Source organism: Aspergillus ruber (genome assembly GCF_000600275.1).
Source record: "Aspergillus ruber CBS 135680 unplaced genomic scaffold scaffold00003, whole genome shotgun sequence".
Lineage (NCBI taxonomy): Eukaryota > Fungi > Ascomycota > Eurotiomycetes > Eurotiales > Aspergillaceae > Aspergillus > Aspergillus ruber.
Window position 1 is genome coordinate 573133 of NW_024467299.1, and position 13593 is coordinate 586725.

A 13593-nucleotide genomic window follows, 5' to 3' on the forward strand; every position below is an offset into this window, starting at 1 on the left:
TTGAAGTAAAAGCAGCTCAGGTAAATTCATTAAGATTTATTCATTTTCTTCGAGTCTACGTCGTCAACCGCATATATTGTTGTGTAATTAAAAACGCCCCCAACCAAAACCCCCACGCTCAAGAAGCATTAAATCGAATCAAATACGGCACATATTATTAAATCACCGCCAGAACCAGCCCTCGTTAGAGCTATTTTCACCGCCCTGGTCAACGGTGAAGCGTTGCTCGGGCGAGTTAGCAACGTCAACGGACTCGTTGGTCTCTTCGTGTCCGTCTGAGAAACGTTGCGTCCTGACGGTCTTTGTGTGGATGGATCCGTCGGCCATGCGGTTTCGTCTTATGTTTGCATGCGTGGAGACCACAAGGGGTTCAGTTTTGGCTTGGTCTATCGAAATGGGCTGAGAGCTCTCCAGTGCAGGGGTCCTGTTAGTTTCAGCAGTCACGGCATCGAACCCGGTCCCGTTGTCAGCCTCTTCTGGGAGTCTGCGCTGACGTTCAAGAAGCTCATTTTTGCGTCGAGGGTCCCCCAAAAGGAAGCGCAAGGTACGACTTTCATCAAAAATTCTGGAGAACTCGCGCTCACGTCTCTCAAGGCCTTTCAGGAAATGCTCATACAAATCCTGCTCAGTCAGGTCCATATTATCTTTCTTGACATTCTCGGTCTCAGCAGCTCGCTTGGACGAATGAGGGAGCTGGCCTCGCTCGAGCATAGCATATCCATTGTTAGGGTTATCGTCTGCCTGCTGCCACTTCCATCCGTCACCCAGACTACCCCGTTGAATCATTCCTTTCAACCAGTCCATTCCAGTCTCCTTCTTGCTCACTGCATCAATACCAGATCCTCGTTCCAGCATCTGCTGTTTATTCTCCAATCGCACGAGGTCCTCGAACGCCTCGTGCCAGCGGGGTTCGGCGTTATTTTCCACAACACCCCCGCTGCCGTCAGGCCTCAACGACAACACGAGTGAAGAGAAAACGCCGCCCTCACGCTGTCCTCCCAGAGAAGACCCCTCCAGATTCAACGGTGAGTACGGGCTAAATAGCAAGTAGGCCCCGGGCCAAGAAGCAGTATCATCGAACCCTTCATCAAAGGTTGAAAAGAATGGAAGCATGAACCGGGATCCAAACGGGAAAACATCATCAAAATCAGACCGCCAGAAGCCCGGGAACCCGACGAATCCATCCCACCAGCGGTTACAGTAGCGGTACGCATCAAGAGAATTGTCTTGTCTGGACAATGCACCATCTTCCGAGTTACTGTTCTCCCCGGGTCGTTTCGCGCGCGCATTATCATAAGAGTCATCTGCAAAGATACTCCATCGGTTTCGTATGGGTGGAGTGGCCATTGATGGAAGGCCCATGACGGATTGCAGCATGGAGGAGATCTGCTCATCTGCGTAGCGGCGGAATGCAACGAAGGGGTTATCGTCATCCGGCCATTGCCGAGTACTCCGAGGGGAGATATTGTTGTTCGGAGGTATTTGGTTGCGGTTTGTGTCGTTTTCGGATACCATTGTGCAGTGCTGTGTCTTCGGCGATTAGAGAAGAAATTTTCGTCTTGTTTTAAAGAAGTTTCTTCTTCAATTGAATGTTGAGGAATGATCTTATTGAAGCTGTTGGGATGCCCCACTCGGCTATCACCACGTGATGCTGATCTCATATAGTGCAAACTCTGCAAAAACTGGCTCATGACGCCTTCATTAGCAGTGCTATATTGACTTTTGAGATCAGACAGATGTTGTCAGAAACTGAGATATATGCCAAAATGGCATTGGTAGTGGAGTATCTCAATTGCTACTTAGGGCATCAGATGAACAAGATCGGAGTATCGGAGTATTAGAGTACAGCTCTTCATTGCACAAGCAATGGCCTAAAGTCTCGCCCTATCGTCAAACTGCTCCCAAGCCTCATCGAAGCCTGTCGACCGAACCCACATGGTCGTTTCCCCCTTGCCCTTGACCGAATCGCTAACTACAACCGGTCAGCACCAATCCCACGAGTTATAACAGGGAAGTGGGGAGTGTAACTTACCCATATTCCCAATTTTCAACCAACTATCCCCTGTAATCTTAAGTCCCCGTTCCTTTTCCTGTCCCTCATATGGCCGACAGATACTCTCCGCATTCCTGAGTGCCCGCACTAGCTTAGACAAATGCCCATCATCGTGGGGATGGCGGTTGCTCTGGGTGATGATGGTGTCCCAGTCACTCTTGATTGGGTATCTTGTGATCTCATCGAGGTAGAGCTCGGGTGCGTTGCGGGAAATGTACATTAAGAGATCCATGCGTCCTTTCCATTCAAGGAGGCGGAGCTTGGTGTGTGTGTCTAGGAAGGGCAGGGCGAGGATTTTGGAGTAGAAGATGGACGAGTTGACGGTGTGGATGTAGAAAAAGTCGAATTTAACTTCTTTGGATGGGCGTTGGCAGGCGCTGCTAAAGTATACTGCGTTGCAAATATCATTAGCACCTATCCAAAAAGCTGACCGCGGGATTTCAATTGCTTACCAGACACATCAACCATCTCGGCAAACTTGTCCTGGATCTGCTCCTCGGAGACCGTATATTGAGAAGCATATTTGAGCATCTCCTCCGGTGCCCGTTTGAGCACCCCGTCACGGAGTTTGTTTCCGTCTTCCCAAAGAACCGAGCTCGCTAGCTTCTTATCCGCGCGCGCCTCTTCCAAGAGCTGCAGCATGGTCTTCGTTCCTTGCTTACCAATCCCACCTGCAGCTTCCTCTGATGGCCAGAGGAACCGCGAACCGGTCCAATCTTCGTGGATTGCTGTCTGCGCGAGCGCTTCAGCAATGATAGCCGGCTGGTTGAATTCAATTGCGAAACCGAGGTGAATAATTGGGTGCAGAAGTCCTGTTTGCGTTAACATCCGTTAGCCTCCTTGCCTCCTTACGTATCATTGGGAATAAAAGTAGTATACCTCCAAACAACCTCGCCAACATACTCTCCGCATTCTCATCCCCAGAAAACACATATTCACTCAGGACCTTCTCAACACCCTTCTGTCCAATCTCGCGCTGGAAGAATTTCAGAAAATTCGGATAATTTTTCTGCTTCCCAAGGCAGTCCTTGAACTTAGCCTTGTCATGAAGCGACTGCACAACGCTCTCGTCCACGGGGAGTGTAGGTCGTTGGTAGACCTTGTTTCTGTCGTAGGCAGCTTTTATCTCACTTGGCGATGCACCGAGGGCGTAAAGTGTTAGGATGTGATGAACGATGTGGTCTGGTTTGTCTCATTAATATTGTCCTTATTAGCTTGTATTGGTTGACTTACTGTGGAACCCCATGTCATTGAAATAAACATGATGCTTCTCCAAGTCCTCCTGAAGGACCTCGCTTGCTATTTTGGCTGAGTCCTCTGTCACACCTGTACTCCAAACTCCAGTGTCGGTCTGGGGAGATAATTGGATCTTCTTTGCGGTAGCCATGTTCGATGATATGTCGAAGGATTGAGCAGTAGTAATGGTACTCATAGAAACGAAATGAACTCCCGGCACTGTATTCCTCAGATTGCAAAAGGACAATGCCGTCCTAGATCGTGCAGGACGAGGGATTTTAGCAGTCGAGAACCGAGATAACCGTGGAATTGGGACTCGTTGACCGCGAGCAACAGCAGACGTTATTACTCTTGTAGTTGTTGATGATAGACGCATCTGCTTTATTTTTAGGCACTGGCAATGGTAATGGCAATGAGGGAAATATATACTCATTGATCAGCTATATTACTTCCTGTACAACTAACCAAAGTGTGTAGCAATCGGTCCATTGGAGTGTCCAGGATTACCAATACGTCACTTCTGCAGACCCTGGATCTCCGCCTTGTCGGGGTTCGGAGCTTTCGGAATCCGGGGTGATCGCATCTGGACATCACATATTATAAATTTAGAATTGAAGATGCAAAGTAACTGTTTTGATTTGTCTGCAATCTGGTATGTAATCCCCCCGAAAAAAGGCAATGCTTCTTATGTTCCTTTGTATATTTGAACTCCCCCTGACCTCCGAATGCAATTGTATAAAACATGCAAGAAATTACAATGGCCTGGTAATTGACCAAAAAGAAAAATAAACAATTAACGATTCATATCGGCCATGCCCTGTTTTCTCTTTTGGCGTTCTCGCTCCCACTTTCGGAATAGCGGATGACTCGTCTTGTCCTTGAGTTGCTTGTTGCGACTCTTGTTGTACTCGACATACGCCATGTCTTCCCCACCAGCCAATCCACTGAGCGTTGCTGCGCTGCGCTTGACACCCTTCTTCGCGGCACCCTTGGCTCCGCCCGAGCGCGCAGCGAAGAGGTCGTCCGTCACATTTTCGACTTCCGCAGATGATTCATTCTGCAGCATGACTTCTTGTAGCAGTTCCCGACGTTCTGCGGGCGTGGCGTAGGCGAGTCCATTCAGGTTTTCAATGCCTTGCAGGTGAGTAATAACCTTGAAGGCGTAGCCTTGGTCGACCAAGAAGGCCTGTCTCTTAGACGAGTAGAACATCTCGTCCGTGTCCTTGGAAACGAGAGAGTAGAAGAATGCGTTGAAGCCTTCGTCATTACGACGCTTGGCTCGTAGAATACGTCCAAGGCGCTGGGCTTCCTGACGACGCGAACCATAGTGAGAGGAAATTTGAATCAAGCAGGTAGCTTCCGGTAGATCCAGAGAGGTATCTCCAATCTTGGAAAGGAAAATGGTGTTGACCTGTTCGTTGTGCTGGAAGTTCTCCAGAATCCGCAGACGCTCGTTCTGCGGTGTACCACCATAAATATAGGCTTTGTTTAGCTTGAGCGCATACCGCTCCAAAGCGTAGACGTTGTCTGAGAACACAATAACCTTGTCCCCGCGCTTTTCGTGATAGTCAATCAAGAACTGGCACGCCTGGAACTTGCGAGGGTTCATAATGTAGAGTAAGGCAGCCTTTCGGGACTTCTCCCGCATGTACTCAGAGTAAAACTCTGTTGTCATAGGGCACCACACCTCAGCACATTGAACTTTGGCAATGTGTCCTTGCTCTGCGAGTTCCATCCAGTTAGCTTCATATAGCTTCGGTCCAATCAAGAAGTTCAGATCCTTGATCTTGTCATCCTCACGCAGCAACGTGGCAGTCAAACCAAGTTTGCTCTGCGTCGCAATAGCCGACGTGACTTTTCGGAACATGGATGCCGGCACGACGTGGACCTCATCAAGAATCATGAGACCCCATTCCCGCGACTGGATCCAGTCCATCATTTTCTGTGCATCATACGACCGAGCCCGGGTTTGAGAGACCATCGAGTATGTAGAGACAATGATACCGGTAGACCGACGGAATTTCTCTTTGTTGTCAGATGTGAACACGGCAATATCGCCGGGGTCAATGTTCGACCAGCGCAAAAATTCATTTCTCCATTGCACCACAGACATGGAACTAGTACAGAGGATAATTGTCCCCTTCTTAATAGTGCAACCAGCCGTAATTCCCACCAGCGTTTTACCAGCGCCGCACGGCAACACAATAATACCACTCTTAGCACGACCATTACCGAACATCTTACTCAAGCTCTTCTCCTGGTAGTTTCGGATCCGTGCGTTGGGTTTCAAGTCAATATCGAGATTGGGATTGATCTCATCATTTCGGAAATCATATTCCTCCAACGCAGGACACCCCATGGCCTGACAACGCGCTTTGACCGGTTCCACCGCTTCATTAGGGATTTCAAAACTATGGACCTGGGCCTGCTCTTCGTCATCATCGTCATCGCGAATGGCGAGAAGGAGGTCGTCCTCTTGACGACCCGTAGGTGCCGCTCCACTGCCTTCCGCCGGCTTCTCCTGCTGCGTCTGCTGTACACCTGCGGCATCTTTCGTACCGGGAATCACAAGGCCACCCATTTTCGGAGCCGCCTGCTGAATGATTCCCTCTGTTCCTTGTAACCTCTGCGGTCCAATAACCTCATCCTGTAGCAGCATTTGTAGCATGGCCGGGTCCGTACTTTCCACGAAGAAACGGTTGTGTTTCAAAACCACCTTAATCTTTCCGTAAGACTTTGTGAAATCGATAATAAATGATTTAATCGTATCCGGGAGCGGTGTCTTCGAGAGCCGATCCAAAAAGTTGATAATATCGGTCGGCTGCAGACCAACGGAGACCGCCGCATACAAACTGTTGCCGGTCAAACGATATTCGTGAAGATGGGTTGGCCGCGACAGCGGTTCGGAGATGGTCGTCAAAAAGTCTTGTGCCTGGGGTGCTAACGGAGAGAAACTCTCCAGGGTAATAGTACCCTTCAAAGGATCGATCCAAAGGGGGCGGTTCGCATGGTCCGGCTTCAGTGAAAGCGTCGAAAAATCTTTGTATCCGAAATTCGGGTCTTCGTGCGGTTGGCCTTTCTTGGTGCTAAACGACTCGAGATCGAACTTGCTGACGACATCTGTTCATTCCAAGCAAAATCAAGTCAGCAACTGACTTGAGATGTTAACAGCGCTGCTCTATGCACTTTTCAAGTTGTCCTCCCTGACATCCTCTTCATAGTCGGAGTAATCATCATCGCTATCGATATCCTGACCATCCGCCACAGGAGTCTGACGTTTCGACGGCCTCGACCGGCCGCCTAGTTAAATGTCAGCTCGTCGTCTATCTATTAACGAGCAACAAAGGCCATACTCTCAGTCGCCTTGCGTTTCGGAGGCATTCTATATGAGTAGATTGCGCTATGACTGGCTTTCGAGGTAAGGTATGTCGTCTTCAAAGTCCGATAAGACGAGGCTCACCAGGCTGCCGGCGCCTGTAAAGCAATGCCGGTGAATCAGGCACGCCTCGACAGCCTAGACGCACTAACCAGCTTATTGCAGGAAATTTTAAAAGCTAATCGCAAGGGCAGATGCAAACGGAACGACAGTGGAAAAGGTTGGTCAATGAGTCGAAAAGAGATCGGCCGGCCGAGGAAGACGGCAGGGTCATTTGCGCCTGGGGCACTAAGGCTACAACACCACTGAGTCCCTAGCCTCTGATTGGTCTAATTCTGCGACAGTGGCGGCTGACGTAGTGCGGAACAATTGATGGCCTTTTGCTATTTCGACAACTCCTACACACTTGAACGAGGAACTCACTAAGCAACATGAATACGGTATGTTAACCAATTGTTTTACAAGTTATGGCAGCTGGCTAACATCTCTGTTCCTGTCCAGATTCGATCGACCTGGTGAGAAAAGATTGCCCGAAACAAGCCACGGAATCGTATGATCTCCGACAAGACTGACAATTGCTGACCGGAGCGCGATGATTGCATGCCAACAGGATTGGCTGGGGCACGCTCACAGTTGGTGCGTACTTCTGAAATGCGAGCAATGAAGATGGACTTTGCAATTAACATTTAAACCTCACAGCCGGCGGCGGCGCCTACTACTTCGCGAAAAAATCCATCAACGCCGATCGCGCGAACCGATATGAAGCGGAAGTGAAGAAGAAGGCCCAAATGGCAGCCCTCGAGAACGAGCACCGACGTCAGGGAACGCTGCACCAGTCGAGACCTAATGCGACGGATGATTTATCGCCAAGTTCACAGGCTAGTCATGACCCTGCAGCCACGCGCCATGAACCCGAGACGGAGGCAGAACGAGTGCTGGAAAAGAGCAAATATGAGACCGCACAACCTTTCCGGCCTCCTAAGGGCAATCGATTTAGCTGATGCGGTAACTTGCGGGGTGGTTACAGTTTAAACAGTCGATCATATGTGCTTTATATGCTTGGCGCCATGATAGACCATGACATGATGAAAATGCGAGAGCGCTGCGATTCTTCTGTACAATGGACAAAAATGCTATTAAATAAGTCTCTTCGTGTCATTCATCATAATAAGTATAGTATCTGTTTCTCGATAGCCCTAACAATCTGAACAACGCCGCTGGTCATTACCATGCCACCACGGATCGTTGAAAGGGTTGGGTTTGAAGACTGGGTATAATATGAGCTCATTGTCAAGCAGCCAAGAAAAAGAAAAGCCATATGCACCCCCGGTATGATAAAAGCAGTCCCCACCGATCACCAAACTCCGTAAACACCGTTCCGTATTATGTATTTGTATGATGCATGCTAATCTCGCATTCAGGTAGAAAACCCGTATCTCTGTAGTAGAACGCTCGACTTGTTTTTAATTATTTAGCGAGAATGGAAGCAGAGCGGTGGGTTCGGTCTATAGAGTAATAGAACGTTAGCAACATTGCCGAGTATAACTATTACTCAACTCACTTGTTGTGGTTAGGGTAACCCATACTCTTTTCACGAGAGCTCTCCAGAGCAGGAGGCACAAATGGCAGCACGACGGCTGAAATCAGACAGGATCTGGTTATGAAGAGGGAAGTCCGCGTGGCTTGCTGAGGACGGTGGACAGAGATGTTGCGCACTGTAGGACGGAGGAGTTGAACGGCCATGATGGTGGTGTGCTCGTTGGTGGTTTGTATTTTTGGTAACTGGTGGTAATGTGAAAGTAGTATGCAGAGTATGAATGAATATATGGATCACTCTGGGTGGCCAACCTGGCCTTTATATGAATACTCGTGGACTCGGCCAGTACGTATACATCGGATCGCGCGATCATACAACAACCGCTGCCGTGACCCGCGTGGAGAATTGCGGGGTGGTGGGTCATACACCGCCTGCCCAATTTATGCGTCTAGTAATGGCGTACTGTTCCATACCGTACCATACCACTTTGTACTGTTCCTGCTGACAGTGTTGTCCTTTCTAGCACTAGTGTTTAAAGGTATCTCCTGGTTATTTTGGAGTGATTACCGGTGCCTATCTTTCAATCACCCTATATTTTGGTCTGTCCAGACCATGGATGAACCCCGGATAAGCTCAGGAGTCTCAATTCCGAATGCTCTGATGGCGGGAAACATTTACCCGGCTAAGATGCGCAAGGCAGGCTGACGATGATGCGATCATACCACTCAACTAGGAGGACCCCTTTCGGTATATATAGAACTGCGGCATTGATTCGTAGACACTACAACGCCAGATGCACATCATTTGCTCATGCGCTCCGGATGGCGCGCCCTGGTGATATGATCGCCTCAGGCATGAATTTTCCTCATTGGGTGGACGCCCAACTAGAGCGCCAACCGCCAAAATTCTAGTTTAGATAGATCTTCACCATGTCATTTTCAAATTCCCCTCACTAGAGGCTCTATGTGAGTGGAAAGGATCTTATGACTTTTTCGTAGTATGACATTCATGTATCCTAAGACATAAAAAGCTGAAGGCGGTAGGTCACGTGTATAGGCGGAAAGGTTATCACTCTTGATCTTGTCGGGTACAACACTTCCAGACCACAATTTCACACGCCACAATGGCGTCCCATCAGCTGGCTATCGCAAAAGCCTCCTTTTCAGCCGGACTACTACGTCCCGATCCCACCTCCGTCTCGCGCGACGAAATCACAGCCTTCCATTCCGCGCTCGACCAAGCGCTTTCGCATTGTTCCTATACCAACATCCAGGTTTGATTGGAGTCCTTCCTCTTTTGTTTTCCTGCCTTGTCGAGTACCGCTGGAATACTAAATTCTTGGCCTTTCTCTTATTCTTTGCCTTGTGTGTGGTAGAATTGCAAATCATGGCTTCTCAACTACGTCGTTTCGTCTTCCAATCGCGTCGGGGTTTGGGCCAAGTACCTGGTCGCTTTATCCGGCTCGCTCGCTACCGATTACGGCAAGCCGTCCAAAACCTCAGAGAAGAGGAAGAGATTACACATTCTCTATCTCCTCAACGACCTCTTCCACCATACCAAATACCATCTAGAGTCGACGGCGGCTTTTTCGACCTTGACCGGCTCCTGTCAACCCTATATCGTTGACCTGTTGGGTTACGCTGCGTCGTACAATCGGGAGAAGAACCCTAAACACCACCGACGGCTCGATGATCTTCTGGATATCTGGGCGGAGAATGGATATTACGGTGCAGACTATGTCAGCAAGCTGCGGGAGGTGGTGAAGAACTCGGCCGTGTCTGGTCCAGTGAAGACGTCCATTGGCGTGGAGAATAACAATACCGACACAGCGAACCAGAAACAGGTCTCTGGAAAAGAGGTACCATTCGTCATGCCGTCGACGCATGGCGATCCTACCACTCCTTACTATGACCTACCGGCCGGCAACTTGGTTCCGCACATTATACCGAACTCAACAATCCCACTCCGACCCGAGTCGATTAAACCACTTCAATTCCTGGCAGGTCCTGCAGACGAGAAATTGGTGTCAGCACTCAAGGTGTTCATGAAGGATGTAAATCAGATATACGAGTTAGAGAAACCAGAACCCAAGAACGACGACGAAGTGGTCGACATTGACGAGCTGGGACAAACGGTGATTCGAGATGCGACGACTGGCGAGATAATAACTGGTGAAACGTACTACGGCTGGTCACGCTCGTTCTGTGAGCAAATGAAGAAGAGGAATATCAATAACACAAGATACTCCCGAAGTCGAAGTCGGAGTTGGAGTCGGAGTGTCAGCCGCAGTGTCAGTCGCAGCCAGACTCCTCCGAGGCGGAGACGCTACAGTGACAGCCCAGGAAGCGAAGATGGTCGACGGCGGCGACAATCCCCCAGATCCGAGAGTCGGTCGCCCGTTGGTCGACGAGGCGGGCCTGGCAACCGACGGTCAGATTCGCGGTCAGCAAGCCCTCCAACAAGACGCCAATCTTCACGCGAGAGATCCTACTCTCCTCCACCATCCACTGGTCCTCGATCATCATTCCCTCCGCCATTCAAACGCAAGCCGTTTCCCAATGTAGCCCCTCCATCAGCAGCAGCAGCAGCTCCTCCGCCGCCGCCGATGCACCAGAATGGTTTCCCACCAAGCCAATTCCCAGTCACAGGAATGCCACTTCCGACTCCTCCGCCAAATTATCAAGGCGCATGGCCTCCGCCTCCGCCGATGCCAGGAATGCCGGGGATGATGCCGAATTCTGCTGCTTTTCCGTCGCCGTTCCCATTGCAAGGGGGTGGTCATTTTCCTCCTATTCATATGGGAGGCGGAGCGCCTAGTGCTCCGGTGTCGCTACCGCCGGGTTCGTATCATTTTCCGCCGCCGCACTCAGGGTCGGGTTCGAATCCGGGGTATCCGAATCAGCAGGGATGGGGACAACAGGGTGGTGGTAATCGCGGTGGACGTGGATGGCGGTGATGCATATCTACATATCTTAACTGCGCGGCTGCGGTATAACACGAATCGGAAGATTTATCTGCAAAACCCGTGATATCCAGTCATAATGTCCGTGTGCGTAGTGTGATGTTTCAAGGTGTCTCACCAAGGCCAACACACAGTTTGTACATCCAAATCAATGGTCTTTGGGACAAATATGATACCCATCAGTCAGTAAAATTCTAGTGTGCTTTCAATCTAACCCCTGGTGGTCAATATATAATGAGACCTAGTTTCATAAATATATCATATCAAAAGTCCTGCTGTCGTAGCAAAGCCCACTATATATACTACGCCCATCACATGAATGACCCACGGATATACCCATATCCAAACGATCAAACCACCCTATAAAACGGTAGCCAGTTAGCTGTCATTATTGTTAGTTCCAAACGATATCACTCACGCGTGGCAATTTACAATGGCCCATACCCATGCTCATTTTTCATGCGCTAGTGCTATAGCGCGAACTTATGGGGTATAATATAAGATTTTTGGTATATCTTACACATTGAACAATTTACTACGACATGCAATTGGAACAACTGGAAGGGAAAAAAAATTGACTGCTTCATCAGTTTCTAACCAGAAGCAGCCAATAATGATAAAATTGGGTATGTTAAGGGAGTGACAGAAGCAAAAGTGGAAAGGGAAACAGGGCAGGGAATATTGCATGGGCAGGGATATATATATATATATATATTTTCGATTTTTCCTTGACCGGAAGAAAAAAGACAAGGGACAGGGTGATGGGGGAAATATGATGACTCGAGCGAATCGCATCATCATAACGGAATGGCTATGGGGGTAGGAAGCAATTACTATTGATGCGCCCTGAGGACAGAGACAAGAGTCGACAGTAGAATTGTCCACACCAGAAAATGCATCAATAAAATTGGCTGTCGCTAAAAAAAGGAATCAAGCACGCTTTCGTAACCATGTCGATGATGATCAAACGAACCCATTCGTTTGCTCGGGCTTTCGATTCAGCATCACCCAGTCCGCCCCAGACTAGAACTGCAGACGATCCACGGCCTCACTCTGCGAATTTGAAACGGCTGTGTCCCCACTGAGCGAGCGACTTGCGTCACTGCTACGGCTGCTGGTGTTGCTCGTGTTGCTGCTGCCGCCGGGGGAACCGCGACCATCATCCATGTCACAGAAAGTAGACATCCGGCGTTGGGTGTACTGCAGCATGACACGGTTGTAGTCGTTGACGGAGGTGCGAGGGTCGAGAGGCCGTTGGGTTTGTGTTGGGCCTTTGCTGGCGGTTGTTGAGTCTAGATCAGAACCCGGAGGTCGGCCGTTTTCGTTGAGCATGGTTTGCTGATGAATGGTTTCGGGAACGACGGGAGTGGATGAAGCTGCCATCGTTTGAAATGGATGGAATGTGAGTGTACTGGGGGGAGAAGCGTCAGTTTGCGCATCACATTTGTCAAGTTCAATGAGGCCACGGACTCGAGAAGGTTGAAGATATTAGATTAGATACCGATTCGAATAAGCAGTGGAATAAAGCGGATACGGATTAAAGCGTGGGTATTCGCACACCGATTTATTCGGGGAGGACAGATAATCGAGCCGCGCACGGAGGATTGGAGACGGGACTGGACTGGAGAAGACGGGAAGGGGTTCACAGAGGGAAGTGGAGAGTGACAGGGGACAGAGGACAGATTGGATATAGAATGCAGGAGAGAAATCGTAGGAACACGCTCGGAGCAGTAGCGGGTATAAATCATGAACAGAAGGAAAGGAGAGAAGGGGAAACCTATAGGGTTGGTGCTTTTACGTCGTTTGTGGTCCACTGGGTCCAGAATTTGAGATCGATCAATCAGTATGGAGGACAGTCAATCTGCCGTGGGGAAATACAGAAGCGAAAAGAGCGTCGACGAGGCTGGCTGGTGGTTGGTCAAAAGCTGAGAGTGGATAATAGAATTGGTTATAGGGAGTGAGGTTTGTAGGAACTGTATGATGTCATTGCTATGATTGGATTTTTCAGACAGTTAAAACACATATACTACTATACACGAGAGAGAAGAGAAACAGAAAAACAATTTCTTGGCTGTCTAATTATTTCTTCATATGTTCATATACAATACCTATCTACATAGATGAATGGAATGGTTGCATCGAGAATGACATCATATATTCCTCAGGCATTCAGGCACGTAGTTTGTTATGACCTCATCTCCCAAAAGGGAAAATTGTATTCTCCACTCCCAGCAAAATTATATCAAAGTCCGTATGAACACTTGCTTTACAAAAGAAAATATCACGGCACCTGAACCTAGATGGTTGCAAAGCGCACCCACAAACCGACACATTGGGGCCCCGTACTTAACCAAATATGGACCACCGAAGGAATGACACAAGGCTTCAGATCGGCAACACAGTAGTGGATCACAGGGAAAAGAAAAGGG

The 13593-nt window shown here is 49.1% G+C and overlaps 8 protein-coding genes across 8 annotated transcripts; 2 read left to right on the plus strand and 6 right to left on the minus strand.

Annotated features, from left to right (window-relative positions):
- Window positions 1–4: 4 nt before the first annotated feature.
- EURHEDRAFT_214003 (uncharacterized protein) lies at window positions 5–1749 on the minus strand. Its single transcript, XM_040777985.1, has one exon. The coding sequence runs from the start codon at window positions 1513–1515 to the stop codon at window positions 163–165; it is 1353 nt and encodes a 450-aa protein (XP_040642203.1). The 5' UTR covers window positions 1516–1749; the 3' UTR covers window positions 5–162.
- Window positions 1750–1871: 122 nt separating this feature from the next.
- EURHEDRAFT_448308 (questin oxidase family protein) lies at window positions 1872–3440 on the minus strand (the record flags this gene model as incomplete). The annotated part of the gene is made up of 5 exons (XM_040783732.1): window positions 1872–1972; window positions 2033–2443; window positions 2506–2865; window positions 2933–3235; window positions 3287–3440. The coding sequence occupies 5 exons, from the start codon at window positions 3438–3440 to the stop codon at window positions 1872–1874; spliced, it is 1329 nt and encodes a 442-aa protein (XP_040642204.1).
- Window positions 3441–3658: 218 nt separating this feature from the next.
- EURHEDRAFT_383659 (TFIIH/NER complex ATPase/helicase subunit SSL2) lies at window positions 3659–6918 on the minus strand. Its single transcript, XM_040779586.1, has 4 exons — window positions 6643–6918; window positions 6476–6589; window positions 3719–6409; window positions 3659–3665 (listed from the first exon to the last, which is right to left on the minus strand). Exons 1-3 carry the CDS (start codon window positions 6668–6670, stop codon window positions 4083–4085), a joined length of 2469 nt encoding a protein of 822 aa, XP_040642205.1. The 5' UTR covers window positions 6671–6918; the 3' UTR covers window positions 3659–3665; window positions 3719–4082.
- A 178-nt stretch (window positions 6919–7096) lies between these two features.
- EURHEDRAFT_399803 (uncharacterized protein) lies at window positions 7097–7666 on the plus strand (the record flags this gene model as incomplete). The annotated part of the gene is made up of 4 exons (XM_040779959.1): window positions 7097–7105; window positions 7140–7180; window positions 7276–7301; window positions 7365–7666. 4 exons carry the CDS (start codon window positions 7097–7099, stop codon window positions 7664–7666), a joined length of 378 nt encoding a protein of 125 aa, XP_040642206.1.
- A 470-nt stretch (window positions 7667–8136) lies between these two features.
- EURHEDRAFT_374600 (uncharacterized protein) lies at window positions 8137–8408 on the minus strand (the record flags this gene model as incomplete). Its single annotated transcript, XM_040778657.1, has 2 exons — window positions 8137–8170; window positions 8227–8408. 2 exons carry the CDS (start codon window positions 8406–8408, stop codon window positions 8137–8139), a joined length of 216 nt encoding a protein of 71 aa, XP_040642207.1.
- A 917-nt stretch (window positions 8409–9325) lies between these two features.
- Window positions 9326–11158, plus strand: EURHEDRAFT_448162 (RNA polymerase II-binding domain-containing protein; the record flags this gene model as incomplete). Its single annotated transcript, XM_040783724.1, has 2 exons — window positions 9326–9475; window positions 9578–11158. 2 exons carry the CDS (start codon window positions 9326–9328, stop codon window positions 11156–11158), a joined length of 1731 nt encoding a protein of 576 aa, XP_040642208.1.
- A 392-nt stretch (window positions 11159–11550) lies between these two features.
- EURHEDRAFT_213923 (uncharacterized protein) lies at window positions 11551–12076 on the minus strand. Its single transcript, XM_040777984.1, has one exon. The coding sequence runs from the start codon at window positions 11963–11965 to the stop codon at window positions 11681–11683; it is 285 nt and encodes a 94-aa protein (XP_040642209.1). The 5' UTR covers window positions 11966–12076; the 3' UTR covers window positions 11551–11680.
- A 111-nt stretch (window positions 12077–12187) lies between these two features.
- EURHEDRAFT_374602 (uncharacterized protein) lies at window positions 12188–12547 on the minus strand (the record flags this gene model as incomplete). The annotated part of the gene is made up of 1 exon (XM_040778658.1): window positions 12188–12547. The coding sequence occupies one exon, from the start codon at window positions 12545–12547 to the stop codon at window positions 12188–12190; it is 360 nt and encodes a 119-aa protein (XP_040642210.1).
- Window positions 12548–13593: the final 1046 nt, after the last annotated feature.

Excerpts from the sequence above, each read along its gene's own strand:
- EURHEDRAFT_383659 (XM_040779586.1), bottom strand. The coding sequence starts at position 6,670 with ATGCCTCCGAAACGCAAGGCGACTGAGA. Across the intron at positions 6,590-6,642 it reads GAAACGCAAGGCGACTGAGA|GCGGCCGGTCGAGGCCGTCG; the intron begins GTATGGCCTTTG and ends ACATTTAACTAG. Across the intron at positions 6,410-6,475 it reads CAGGGAGGACAACTTGAAAA|ATGTCGTCAGCAAGTTCGAT; the intron begins GTGCATAGAGCA and ends TGGAATGAACAG.
- EURHEDRAFT_213923 (XM_040777984.1), bottom strand. The coding sequence starts at position 11,965 with ATGATGATGCGATTCGCTCGAGTCATCATATTTCCCCCATCACCCTGT.
- EURHEDRAFT_214003 (XM_040777985.1), bottom strand. The coding sequence starts at position 1,515 with ATGGTATCCGAAAACGACACAAACCGCAACCAAATACCTCCGAACAAC.